Source organism: Syngnathus typhle, linkage group LG2 (genome assembly GCF_033458585.1).
Source record: "Syngnathus typhle isolate RoL2023-S1 ecotype Sweden linkage group LG2, RoL_Styp_1.0, whole genome shotgun sequence".
NCBI classification, from domain to species: Eukaryota; Metazoa; Chordata; class Actinopteri; order Syngnathiformes; family Syngnathidae; genus Syngnathus; species Syngnathus typhle.
Genome location: NC_083739.1, coordinates 11,089,659 through 11,103,323, shown reverse-complemented (window position 1 = coordinate 11,103,323; position 13,665 = coordinate 11,089,659). Strand labels below are relative to the sequence as shown.

Sequence of the window (13,665 nt, the reverse complement as noted above, 5' to 3'; positions counted from 1 at the left end):
ATCCAATTGCTGGGAATCTTTTGCATCTCATCAGTATTTGTGTATTTGCGTGAGGCAGACGTGCTAACCACAAGGCCGCTGAATATCAGAGTTTTATTTAGTAAACAAAGGCGAACAAGCCAGGTGGTCTCAATTGAAATGGAAGCAAAGCATCCACTTCCCAGAAAACCAAGACTGGTGACTGTTAACCCCGGAGTGTCGCTTTCTTTCCCAATATGGCGGCGCCGTCATCAACAAGGTGGATGACGGAGCCAAATATAAATGACTTGGCTGCTTCAAGTCTAAAACAGTGCTTTCTAAAAGAAGGCCAACAGCTGTCTTTCAACACCCGCAACCCCTTTTGCAGCCACTGTGTGCGTATTGAACATGTGTGGGAACACACACACGCGCACACACAAACACACACAGAGTTTGTGCCAAGTTGTGTATTGGAGGTGACACTACAGGTTGTATACGCAGTTTCCATTGCAATGTGACACAGGAGTCACTCCCATGTTACACACAGAAGCATCACATTAGCGAGTGCGGCTAACAAGTCATGCTTAAGGCTATGTACGCGAGAACCAAGAACCTAGAAAGTCAACCACTTGTCGAGAAGATGGGCCACTTGGGGGGGGGGACCTTCAACAATGGGAATAGGAGCTCTTACGTGACTGAGAAAACAAAGAAAAAGCAAAACAAAACAAAAATCAAGAGACGCCATCAGGAAGCAACATAAGACCCTGAAGCCCTGAAGCAGGCAGGCCCGCCACTATGAAGATGGAGAACATTCATCTTCATCATCCTCAGTCAGACTTCTTATCACCACTGGCCTGCAGACAAAAAAAGTATTGCGTGGCAATTGTTAACTTTTGGTGCAATGCGAGATGCGTGACGTCAGCCTTTGGAGCTTTATAGGCCACGACGTAGTGGAAAGGGAAGAAGACAGAAACAAAGAAGAAGAAAGAGATGGGAAGGTGGGGGGAGGGGGAAAACAAAAAAGTCCGTTTACAAGTAATTTGCTGTGCTCGTCCAACAGTCTGTCGTATTCCACCGTCAGGTTGGCGGCTTGTTTCTTCATGGCCGAAACATCACCGTCACTCTTGCGAAGAGCTGTGAACACGCGCACCCAACTTCATTAAAGGGCTCTTGTTTGAAGAAAAAAAAAAAACTTAAACCAATCAGTCAATTCTACTACATTCGTAGAGTAAATCTTCCCACATCGCTAGCAAACCACTGAAAAATAAAATCAATATCACATAAAAATGCACAAAAATCCAAAAGCCATGCTCGCCATTGGCCGAGCAATATGTAGGTCGAGATGACGGCATGACAGATTCATCCCCAAAACAGATTTCACCATATGCTGAAAATTCAGGTGCATAGTTGTGGACCTTTCGGGTATTGAGACATATTGGAACGCTTTAAAATTGTGAGGAGGAATAAAAAGCTTTATCCCAGCAAGAAATCCAAGAGCGTTCCTCCTGGCTACCTCACCTTTCTTGGTGGCATCCAGTTCATCCTTCAAAGTCTTTACTTCCTCCTTCAGAGCCTTGTTCTCCTCGTGGGCTCCGCCTACTTTCTTCCCCGCCTCTGGCACCTCCACACCAGCCTCACGGAGTTTCTGTCAAAAGAAGAGAGAGCCTTGGTCACTTTTGAAAGAGGCTGAAAAAGAGTGTTCTAACCAAACGGCCGAAAACATGTCATTGCGACGTGACGAGTACTTGATACTTAATCATCATCATCAAGTATCCTGACTGTGAAAAGAACAGTGAAGGCAACACAGTGAGTGACAAGAGCAGCTGAACAGCGACAGAGTTAAAGCAGCTGTCAACTTTGTCATCAGCTCACTTTTCCGTACCGACGTCATTGCGACTCTGCCCCGCCCACCTTTGACTTCTTTTTGATCACAAAGTCCCAAAGCTCCCCCAAACTCACCTCTTGCAGCCTCTGATTTTCATCGATGAAGCTTTTGGCGGCGGTGCTGGCGCCCTCCGCTTGCTTCTTGAAGGCCTCGTTGGACGCCATCAGGGAGGCCTGCTGGGAAAGCAGAGTGGCCAGACGACGCAGCAACCTGCAAGCACGTGCACACATAAACTTTCAATCAAGATACCGTTCTCATGTCATGATTTGGTTGACTTCTAACAAAACCCGCAGATGGTTTAGACCAGAGGACCTGGCTTCAACGGAACCCCATGTTTTGTGTGTCAGTTTGAGGGCTTCAGCAGAGTGTGTGTGTGTGGGTGTCCGTGCTGTTCACCCCCTTTCAAAGGAGTTGTGACAACCTTTCAGAACAATAAAGGCTTGAAAATCATCACGTTTTTTTACAACGTATCTTGGTGAGTAATGGGAGACGAAACAAGGAGCAGATTAAGATGACATAACTGGCATAGGTGAAGGAGAGCATAAATGTTACTCTGAAGAGCAAGAGCAAAAGTTACATTGATTTGCTACAAATCACATTTAGACTGAGTTGAGAACCATGTTTTGCTGCATAGCAAATGAGTTTAGAGCTTTTGTTTTGGGAAGGTTGTATGGATTAAGCCAGTTTCACTTCCCAAAGGGTTAGGATCAATTTTCCACTCCATTTGAGAGGAAGGGCGTTTCACGTTGGCATTTGCGATTGCACACATTGCATTGCAGTACAGACCAAAGTTGTGTGTGTGTCATCAGCTTATATTTAGTTACACGTACACACACAGCTCATGGTGTCAACACGTGGTGCTGGTGATGAAAAAGTAACATGACCGAACCTTGTCGTTTGTGTAAAGGACCTGACGGTACCTGAAAGGACAAACCAACCAGGGGGGGGTGCGTTCATCGTTGCATTATCAAAAAGACCTTAAGAGGAGGGAGGAAGTGACTCAGGATGACCAAATAAGGCCTCGGGGTCATTAACAGTCCGGAAATATCGATCAGCTGCTGACACTTTCCGCAGCTTGTGTCAGTACTAACATGGTAATCCACCAGTCACTGTCTATTACAGCACAGCCGGTCTCTGTGCGTGTGTGTCCATGTGTACGTGTGTGCATTGCCCCCTGCTGGTCACAGTAGTATTAAAAATAAAAAAACACATTCCAAAAGATCCAAGCTGGCAAATGAGAAAGAATCACATACAAAAAGCAAAACATGTGAGTGAATGTTTGTGTTATTAGTATATTTTGTTTACTAGATTTTCACATTGGTCGATGTTTTCAATTTTCGACGCAAAATGTCGGGAAATCTTTGCCTCAGTTCTCCGACAAAGCTTCGGAAACCGACGTTAGTTGGCATTATTCTTTAGCAGGTTTTAAACCATGGTGACGCCCGACTGTAGTCGTGGGTGCCGAGCTTTTGGAAAGCTGCCCCCGTGAGACCACAAGCTCATGAGCTAATGTATGGACGTTTTATTTAAGAGGCTGGACGACAAGCAAGCTTAAACGCGGGGCGGGGCCTCATGTAAAGAACATAGCAATGTAATGCAACAGCAAACCAGCTCAACGTCATGGTACGGTACGGGTGCCTGTGTGCACACTGAGGACATTATTTCCAGGACTTCTACCATGAGTAAGAAGGTTTTGTGTTCAAATAGTGTTATTTTGTCATGTTTGATTTTATTTTGAGGTCATTATTTGTCTTTCTAATGTCCGACGTGTCAAGTACCGCAACCAGATGGCGCTGTTTATCTATTTGTAGCTCAGACTGCATTTCAAATGAGTTTAGACTGTGTTTCAAGTATAAACCAAGTTCTGCTCAGTTTTGTACTATGTTCAAATTGAATTTAAATTAGTTTTGGAATGTGTCTGTTAATCTTGTTGTGATGACTCGGGAAAGACAAGTTGGACTCTGTGTGTGTGTGTGTGTGTGTTCTCACAGGCAAAGCAAGAGTGCGAATCCGGCGATATAAAGATTCCTCTGCGCTCTGAACAGTTTCATGTGAATGTGTTCAATGGCAGTGGGATTGTTGGTCAGATCCACCTTCTCCGTCACGCTGTACTTGCTCACCTCACGGAACGCATCTACACAACACAACGAAACAAACCGCACACCGGTGTGTGAATTCATCGGACACATCATGTATACGCACAAACACAATTGCACACATGCAGAAACTCACCAATGAGCAGGAAGACAAGGATAGCCATTGCCACTAGGAAGGAAGTATTACCATATAGGGCAATGGTTTGGACCAGCCGGGACCTAAAGACACTGCTCCATCTGCAAGCACGCGCACACACACACAGGCACACACACTTTTAATGCCTATCACATAGATAGTGAATAGTATTAAGGCAAATCACAAAAAAGTGAATTGTAATCAGTGAATTTTACTGTAATATAGTGAATTGTAAAAAAACAACAACAGTTTCATTCTCATTTGATTATCGATTAGTTGTCAGTTAAATCCTGTTAATGTGTGTTCAAGCACGCACCTCTTGGCAGAAATGAACGGAATGCAGAGAAGGAGCACCAAGAAGACCTCCACATACAAGAAGGAGGCCACGGCCGTCCACTGGAGACTCATCTCTGTGAAACACACATGCACGCACACACAGTCCATCTTTAACTTTCAATAGTCATCAATGTCTTTGTCTAAAGCTTATCTGAATCCACTCAAAACCTGATTTTATCACACTGGAAACTTGATGTGAAATCATTGAAAACTCACTATAAATCTTGGCCAAATTTCTTTCAAATGCCATCTAATCCTGATTTAAATGCGGTGTAAACTTGATCTAAAACCATTTGAAACTCTCAAGTCACTCTACACTTGAAAGAAATTAATCTGAAACTCATTGAGAATACAATCTCAACTTGAAAGAAAAATATTTTGAGCCAGTATTTTGTTGTTGTTGTTCTTGACAGGGGCTTAGGGGTGGATTGCAGATGTCGCATTTTCTAATTTGATGCCGCTTTAATGAATAATGGGTGCCACTTTTAAACTCTGCCTAAACTTGTTCTTAATTTACTTGAATTTAACCGGACTAAAACTCGTATCAAAACACTGACCAATTGGACTGCATGTTTAATCATTTCAATTCAAGTTCTTCTAACATAGTGGACTCCGCCTACAGCATTTAAATCTGAACCTGATTGAAACTAAAATCAAACTCAGTGTAAAGTTAATATGAATGAAAGTCTAAAACGGATCAAAACTCAATTGAAACGCAATTTAATGAGCAAGATTACCCTGATACTCATTCGAAAACTATTAAACCTAACCCGAATTAATTTCTAATTGTGTAATCTATAGTCTAATTTCTAATCTATAGCATTTTTGAAACATCTGTTCTTTTAAGCCCTAACTACATCAAAGCTAACAGTACTGAGCACTGGCTGCTAGCTAACTAAGTTGGATGGAAAACCACTAAACGCGTGCTCTTTTTGTTCCATCGTACACACAAGCAGTTGTGATCAAATGTTCACCATGTTGTCCACGACTACGAACAGGTTTAAAATATGTACAGTATGTGCTGCGTTACACTGGAAAGGCACCGTCTATCTACTGGAGAAGGGAGCAGGTAAAAACCTTAATCTAGCTCCACAGAAATTCGGTGGTAGAACACAATCAAAGAATAGTCCATGACACTCACCTGCAGATGAATCACTCACAGGTACTATTAATAAGCCTAGTAAGTTGGCAAATATTCAACTTTGGACCTCTTGAAGCTTTGCGATTTCAGCTTGTTAGGAAGTCAACACGTTCTACTTCCGGGAAAAAAAATGCCTGAGTGTCCTAAAGTCGCCGTGTGATTGGTTATATATGTAGAAATGGGCGGAGCTTCACCCGACAATAATAGTTGCCTTCACGTTGCATCTATTGCGTGGATGCCTTTTTAGTTTAATGCACACGTAACTACTAAGCTACTTCTAACTACTAAATACATATTTTCAATTGATCACTTATCCTTCGTGTTTACATTACGTCATCACGATTGCTCAAGCCATGACTGTCATGGGACTGAAGTTACTATAACATCCAACAGAGGGTACCACAGTCCACACATGCTTTATTAGCCTTTTTCGTATAGTACTCCAAACAAATGCTTAAAGTCATTACTTTATTCATTATGAATCATTTTAAAAAATGAATAAGTAAGTAAGTAGATAAACAATAAATAAATAAATCTGGGTTTGCATCATGCGTAGTTCTTCTCTCCTTGTCTTAATTGAATCATCGTAATTGATGATTAAATCATCGTAATTGTAAAGAACGCCATAGTAGTAAAATAAAACGAAAAATAAAAACAATTATACATTTCTTTTTTGCTTGATTTAATGATTTTTAAAATGATACTATAAAATAGTAAAATGAACAAACTTGAACATCATTTTTTAAGTCAAATGTATCGCATATTGCTTAACTGTAAGTAAGCAATAAAAGTAAAACAACCAAACCAGATATATATTTTTACGAATAATTTGGTTACTTCATTATTAATAATGCAATTAAAATAGTAAAAAAAACCAAAATAATTTAACATTATTATTCATTTTATTTCAATTTAACATGATTGTTTTCATATTTTCATTCTTTAAGAGTGGAATCTTTGTCTCGTTTATAATTAAATACATTATTAAAAATTCAATTAAACATGAGATTTATAATTAAAGTGAACTATTTGACCATTTTACTCGTACATTTTAGCTTTTCATTGTAGTTTTATACTTCATCCACGAGTGAGCTTGCCCATCGGCCCATTTTAAAAAATCAAATGTGGCCCATAGCACAAAAAGTTTGGGCAACCCTAATCTACCCTGTGGGTGCGTGCGCGTCTGTGTATGTGTGTATGTGTGGTGGGAATGGGTGGGGGTCTTTTATGTTTTTGTAGGACACATTTTGTTCAGCATGAAGCAGCAGCCTTGTTGCTCCACTTTTATTTAGCTTGGCTTCTTTCCAAATCCCCCACCCCCTTCATAATCCGACACCCCCCAGAGTGCTGTTATCAGCAACATGCAGTACCCCAATCCTGGCAGTTCATTCTCAGGCTAATGTGGCTTTCTGTTGGAGGAGGGAGTGTGGATCTTGGGGGTGTCACGGTGCTTGATTCAAATGCTTAAGAAACCCCCCAAAGGACACAGACAGGAGGAGACTCATGAAGAAGCTAAGACTATTAGCCCTGATGGCCTTGTTTCTCCATTTCCAAGCAGTCTACCTATCATTTATTAAACATGGCAGCTGTCGTCATGTGACTGGCCACCACCCAATCATAAATGATGCACAAGACGGACCGGCTGGCTGTTGCCAGGCGGATTAACCCTGACAAACCCTGGCGGAAAGAAGCCAGTCGTTTCACTTGATTCCCTCGATAGCTTGGAGGTTTTTTACCCCCATATAAATATCAGCCCTCAGTGATGCCGTGGTGTTAAAGTACTGTGTGACTTCCTGTCCGAGTGAGGCAGCAGCATCAATTTTTGTCCTCACGTAATGTCATACTTCATAAAGGTTACCACGGTAACAGATTTGTTCCGTTGGGAGGATGATGGTGACGTCGCCATCCGAGCTCTCGGGTGCTTTCGGAACTACGTGCTGCCTCTCTGAGGACACCACTCAGTGAATTTCTCGACGCACCCCTCGCTCGACCCTTTCCAGCCCATTTCTAGAGTGGAGACTGTAGTGAAGAAAAAGAAAGTTGAAAGAGAGGGTCGTTGCTTCCAGGACTAGTGGAAATTGGCCTTTTCCACTCACTGGATTAGAAAACAACAGTCTGCCCAATTTGGAAAGACTATGGCTGTTTTCCAGGAATCCAATATCAAGAGGCACTACCAGATGAAACGTGTAATCGACAAAGTGGAAAAGAACCCCATAAAAAATTAAAGCGATTGGAAGCTGAATGGTTGTCACCTCACGTTTGGAAACCCCTGCCCTACAGTATTTTGTTACATTTTTAAAGATGTATTTAATTAGATACAAAAACATTAAAAATTTCACAATTCTGTTCCAATCCAATCCCTACTTCCGCGTTTGTTAGGACAGGGCGGAGAGTCTTTCATTTGCTAGCGTGTTAGGATAAAGATTTTGCCATTGCTCTGTGGTCACGATGATTATTCTGTGAAAGATTTGGGCCAAATCAGTTATACCTACTACTATTGAACATACTCATACGGTGTATCATGATTTTATTGAAAAAAGAACCTCTCTAAGTAAAGTGATGAAAATGGATTATTTTGTAGTGGCACTACTTGCTGGACTGTTGGTGTGTAACTAACCTAACCATATTGCGCATTAGAAAGCAAAGTTGCCAACTTCTAATTCATAGGCAGAGTCAGGTGTAGTTTACACTTTAGTAATGATGTCACAAAGTTCAACAAAGGCAATGGCGATGTAGAAAAAAGACACAGGCTATTACATGGACATGGAGTTCATGGTTACATTTCAAAGTAAAAAATCAAACAAGGCAATGCTATCAAACATGTTTTCACAAATAAACATGTTTTTCTCTTTTTTTTCTTCTTCTTCTGATGACATCATGGAAAACCCTACTGGTCATCAAGTGTATTGTCCAGGCGTGGTTGTTTCCTGACGTGATGCCGACCGGACGCTCTTCTCGGGGTCAGAAATGAGTCACGAAACACGTCCCCGCCGATAGAACATTTGCACGGCAACACGAATAAGCGTGTCTGACCAACATCCCGTGAACGCCCTTATCACCGACAACAATGTCATCAACACCTGGTTGGTTGGCACCAATAATAAATAATGTGTAAACAATAATTTAAATAAACGTTTATCAATAAATACCCTTGTGTGCATGTGATTTCAGTAAGTAGCCCTGACCCCACAGCCACCCCATTAGCGTTTTTAGAATTAACCAACATTTTCAAGTCTGCTGATTTCAATTAGATGTCACTTGACCCAACAAAATAAACAAGCATTTTCATGCAGGAGATTTCAGGAATTTGACCTGAACCAACAGCACTAACATTTTCAGATTGTTGATTTCTGAAATTAGACTTGATCCAACAGCACAAACAACATGTTGATTTCAGTAATTAAATCTCATCCATCATGAACTAGAATTTTCAGGCCGTAGGTTTCAGTATTTGAACCTGGCCCAAACGTACTAGCTAACACTTTCAGCCTACTGAGTTAAGGAATAAGACCCGACCCAACATCTTGAACGATCATTTTCAGTCTTTTGCTTCCTCCCGCACATACACTCGCACACACACACTCACACACATACACGCACACATACAAAACACAATACACACATGCACACAGTGGCGTTGGTCCAGTAGTGGCTTTCCTTCCTTCTCCTGGTGAAGAGCCAATCGGGAGCTTCCCCCACATGCCAAGTGTAAACGTCATTGTTTTGTCTCTTTGATTCTACTTTACAATGTCATTGAATTGAGTCCATTTCAGCTTCGATCTTTGATCTCGGCTCTGGATCGAGTCTTTTCCAATTTTTGTTCTGGTCTTAGTTCCGGTCTTTACATGGCACTGTTCGCTGGGCAAAGTATTGGCATCATGGCGTTCTGGAAAAAAGGGCGAGGCTGGCGCCGGAATGTTCCGCAAGTTGGTACAGTCCAGAGTCGTCAGAGGGTGAGGCAGTAAACACTAAAGAGTTCTCCCAGCCAATCGAACGTCAACGTGGCTGACCAATGAGGGATGAGGGGACACAGCTGTGGTCGGTCAGCAGGCGCGGCGTGATTGGATGTTCACTTCCCGGTAGCTAATTTTCCCGGCTGTGGTTATTTACATGGTGTCGAGGTCCGTCGCCCCGTTTCGCTCTCGAAGATAATTCCACATCTGGGTCCCAGCCCGTCGCTTAGCAAATAAATAGCAAATTCATTGATTGATTGGTGCAGTTCAGAAAAATAAAATAAAATAAATCAGACCCCCCTCCCTCAGTTAGCAGGCGTCTTGATTTGCCTACTCAGCTTCCAGACATCAAGTTGATGGCTTGTTCCAGTTTGTGGCGCAGTTTGTGTTTGCGGCAGTAGGCGTCGCGGTCCAGCGCAGTCAGAACCTGCGTCGTCATCATCATCATCATCATCATCATCATCATCATCATCATCATCATCATCATCATCATCATCATCATCATATGACTGGTCAGTTCATTAGTTACATCCGGACCAGAACATTTGGTGTGAATTTGCATTGAATGAGTAAGCAACCTATTGTTATGAACTCACCTCCTCCTTGTACTTGTTGATATAGAAGTAAAGCTCACTGAGTGCGCTTAGCGTGTTAAACTCATTGCCGTGGAGACGTGACTGCTCCACCAGGTAGGCATCCATGTCCTGGTCGCTGATGCTTGGCATTTTGGCAATGTCTCTGTAGTACCTAGGACATGCACGATAAAAGCCTTAGCCACACTTGCTGGGCATTTAGCAATGTGCTAGTTAGCCTATTACATCTCTTTCTATTAGGCAATATTAGGTTATAGTGAGCTATTGAACTGCACTAGCTAGTAAGTGTGTGAGCTACCTCTCCACCCAACTCTTATAGTTGGGGATGTCTTTTGCGTAGAGCAGCTTGTTGGACGGTGAGTCTTTTCCAAGTCGGTGTTCAGATGTGGAGCACGAGTCCATGAAGGTCTGAGCCACGACCGACAGGCAAGCGTCAGTGATGCTACTTTTGTGGATGTCGAAAACAAACTGTGGATTCTTGATGACGTTGACCCAGAACCTGAGAGGAAGACTGGAGACACAGACAGCCAACTGTTACAGCGCGCATACTCCAAACACATCGTATCCTAATTGCCGTAAATAAAATGTAAGATCAATAGACAATATTGTACGTATATTTATAAATCATTGATCAGTGAATTGTATCATCATCATCACAGTGAGTTGTATGGTAATCCTGGTGAATTATCATCAGAATGAATCATATAGCCTCTGGAGTGAATCGTATTTTAATCGGGCCGATTGCATAATAACAATGACCAACACATTTTTCCCAAAAAATGTAATCAGCCATGCAAGTAAATTTTCAAGATGATTTTTTTTCCGCTGCCATCGTTATTTCTCTATCAGATAAGATATTCATACTAGTACTACTACTAATAATAATAATAATATATGAAAAACATATTATGTAATATCGAAATTTATTGAGTAATATTTATGAAATAAGAGTTAGGTTGAGCAACAGGTGGATTTTTTCTAAAACATTAGAGCTATATATTACAACACGCATTAAACAAGCTTTTATAGGTCAAAGTCCTGCATCCACCCATTTTCTGAAACTTATCAAACCTGATATGCTAGGAAAAAAGTAAAGACATTTTTAATATTTTGGGGGACACATAAGCCATCTCCGATTAACATTTACTGTTGACAGAATCAAAGTAAATCCTACTGTAGTTGTATCGTAATTGCAACAAAACTGAAGTGAACTATGTTTCTGTTTAATCGTAGTGAATATTAACATAAGTGTAGCGAACCGTATCCTAATTGTAGTGAACGATATCGTAATGGAAAGAAAAGGCAAGCTTGGACTCCTACCAGTTGCTCTTCCAGGTGTGTCGCACATCCGGGTCGCTGATCTGTCGTTTATCAGCCTGCTCGTCCAGAAAGTCAAACATGTATTTGATGGCCAGCGGCAGAGCGGACCCTCGATGGGCGGTGCTGAAGACTGTTTCGAACAGGTCATCCACAAACTTCTGCAATGTCCCCTGGTGGCAGTATGAGCAAGATACATCCTTGTTTACGATCAAATTCTACAATAAATGCGCAGAAATTTGCAATGTCCTTCAAATGTCAGGTGTTTGTATGACACCTTAGTGGCCAGCAGGCGTGTCAGGTAGATTTCGGACACCATCTTGCTGCCACGATCCCCCTCACGCTGGTCACTGTGCTCATGGTTCTTGACCAAGTGCCATAGTTTAGTTCCTGAAACACACGGAATCAACGTTATCACGAGTGACGGGTTAGTACCGATTGTTATTGGTGCAGATACCAACATTATTTCAAGCTATCACTACTAGTGACCATTTACCAGCAGAAAGTAGAATTGAGAAATCATTAACTTTATAGGATTTCAAGGGAAATTGTTATTTGGGAATACAGGTCTTTAAAAGTATTTGTCATTGTTTTTGGGGGGGGCGGGGGTGGATTTTATGTATCAAAAGTACTCGTGGTATCGGTGCTTTTTATCGGTAACCATGAAAGACGTGAGTACTCATATTGGTATTGGTGGAAAAAATTGTATTGTAATAGTAACATCCCTTGTTGTTGCCATACCAAAATTACGACTTCACCTGCATTGACTATACCTACAATATGCTATACGCACATTTATCCTAGCTCACTGGTTATTGAACAAAATGGCACCTACCTGTCTCCTGGTCTGGTGTGATCATGGGCGCTCTGGACCTCAGACTGTCAGGACTACTGGAAGTGCGCAGTAGCGATTCTGCATAAAGAGTACAACAAGCTGTTAGTTTGTATGTGTGGAAGTTAGTTAGTGACTTAGTGACTCAGTGACTTGCCCACACAATGTATGTAGCTCTTGTAGTTGGCTATTATCTTAAATTGGGTACACTGCATAAGTAAAACTACAATTATAAAACTATCTTTATTATGGTTCTGATATATTTCACTCTGATTATGATACAATTTAGTAATTATGACACAGTTACCGTAATTTGTGGACTTTAAGCCACACCCGAATATAAGTCGCACCAGCTAAAATTAGGGGAAAATTCAGTTTTGTTCATATATAAGCTGCAGGTGTTTTAATGTTTACTTTCCGTATATAATATAATATGCACTAATCATACAATATCATAAAAATCATGAAAAATCAATAGATAAGATGCACTGCACTACAAGGGTTCAAAGTTTGTACAAAAAATAGCGTCTTATAGTCCGGAAAATACGGTACTCCAATTGTTATCTGATTTACTCTAATTAGGATGCAATTCAACACAATTCACTACAATTATAACACAATTCACTGCAATGATAGTGTGATTCAATGACCGAGCTACCGAATAAAATCTAAAGCCAACTACAGGAGCTAGGTGGACAGGTTGCTAAGACAATAACTCGCTAATATAGCCTGATATGTGTGATATATTATAATATAAACTAATATAAACAATATGTGTGATGTCGTATTATGATTTTGTGCATGTGTGTACCATATCTGCTGAGGGATCTGGTGAAAGTGAAGCTGTTGGCAATGTTGTAAGCAGAAACCTGCTTCTGGACCAGCGCCACCAGGGAGCCGTCTGTTACCTAGCAACACATTGGCATTGAGGTGAGTCTGCACGCCACTTCCTGGTCACCTGACAGGCGAAGGAGAGACTGACGCACCTGATAGTGAGCAAGTGTGTTGAGTCGCTTCCAGTCGCTTTCAATCTTTGTGGTCACGTCTTCGTCCTGTAGGATTATCCTGGTCAGCCGACCTTGACGCCACTCTGAACACGCACAAAACACGTGAAGATATTGACATGGAGTCGTAACTGAAATTGCAGTGAATAATATCACAATTGTAGTGAATTATAACGGAATCAAAGTGACCTCTATCATCATTCGAACAAACTGTATTGTAATCGGAGTGGATGGTCTTACAGGCTGGGGTGAATCACATCATAATTGAAGTGAATTGCAATTGTAATTGTAGAAAATCACGTCATCATTTGCAAAAGATATCATCATCGTTGTAAATCGTAGCAAATTGTAGGAAATAATATGTATAACGTAATGGGAGTGAATATTTTGGTAATCAGTTAATTGTATCATAAC

At 41.3% G+C, this 13,665-nt stretch overlaps 2 protein-coding genes across 2 annotated transcripts in view; both read right to left on the bottom strand.

The window, feature by feature from the left end:
* Positions 1-410: 410 nt before the first annotated feature.
* Positions 411-5,713, bottom strand: bcap31 (B cell receptor associated protein 31). The gene is made up of 8 exons (XM_061302698.1): positions 5,553-5,713; positions 4,392-4,485; positions 4,076-4,176; positions 3,833-3,977; positions 1,918-2,053; positions 1,477-1,603; positions 992-1,092; positions 411-812 (listed from the first exon to the last, which is right to left on the bottom strand). The coding sequence occupies exons 2-8, from the start codon at positions 4,481-4,483 to the stop codon at positions 786-788; spliced, it is 729 nt and encodes a 242-aa protein (XP_061158682.1). The 5' UTR covers positions 4,484-4,485; positions 5,553-5,713; the 3' UTR covers positions 411-785.
* A 2,517-nt stretch (positions 5,714-8,230) lies between these two features.
* The window catches only part of plxna3 (plexin A3), a 31,651-nt gene continuing 26,216 nt past the window's right edge, over positions 8,231-13,665 (bottom strand). Inside the window, exons 31-38 of the mRNA XM_061301579.1 lie at positions 13,234-13,337; positions 13,059-13,155; positions 12,251-12,328; positions 11,693-11,805; positions 11,419-11,588; positions 10,397-10,609; positions 10,102-10,252; positions 8,231-9,932 (exon numbers count right to left, since the gene is read on the bottom strand). Of these exons, the coding sequence (XP_061157563.1) occupies positions 9,840-9,932; positions 10,102-10,252; positions 10,397-10,609; positions 11,419-11,588; positions 11,693-11,805; positions 12,251-12,328; positions 13,059-13,155; positions 13,234-13,337 (1,019 nt within the window). The 3' untranslated portion in view covers positions 8,231-9,839. The remainder of the gene's footprint in view (positions 9,933-10,101; positions 10,253-10,396; positions 10,610-11,418; positions 11,589-11,692; positions 11,806-12,250; positions 12,329-13,058; positions 13,156-13,233; positions 13,338-13,665) is intronic.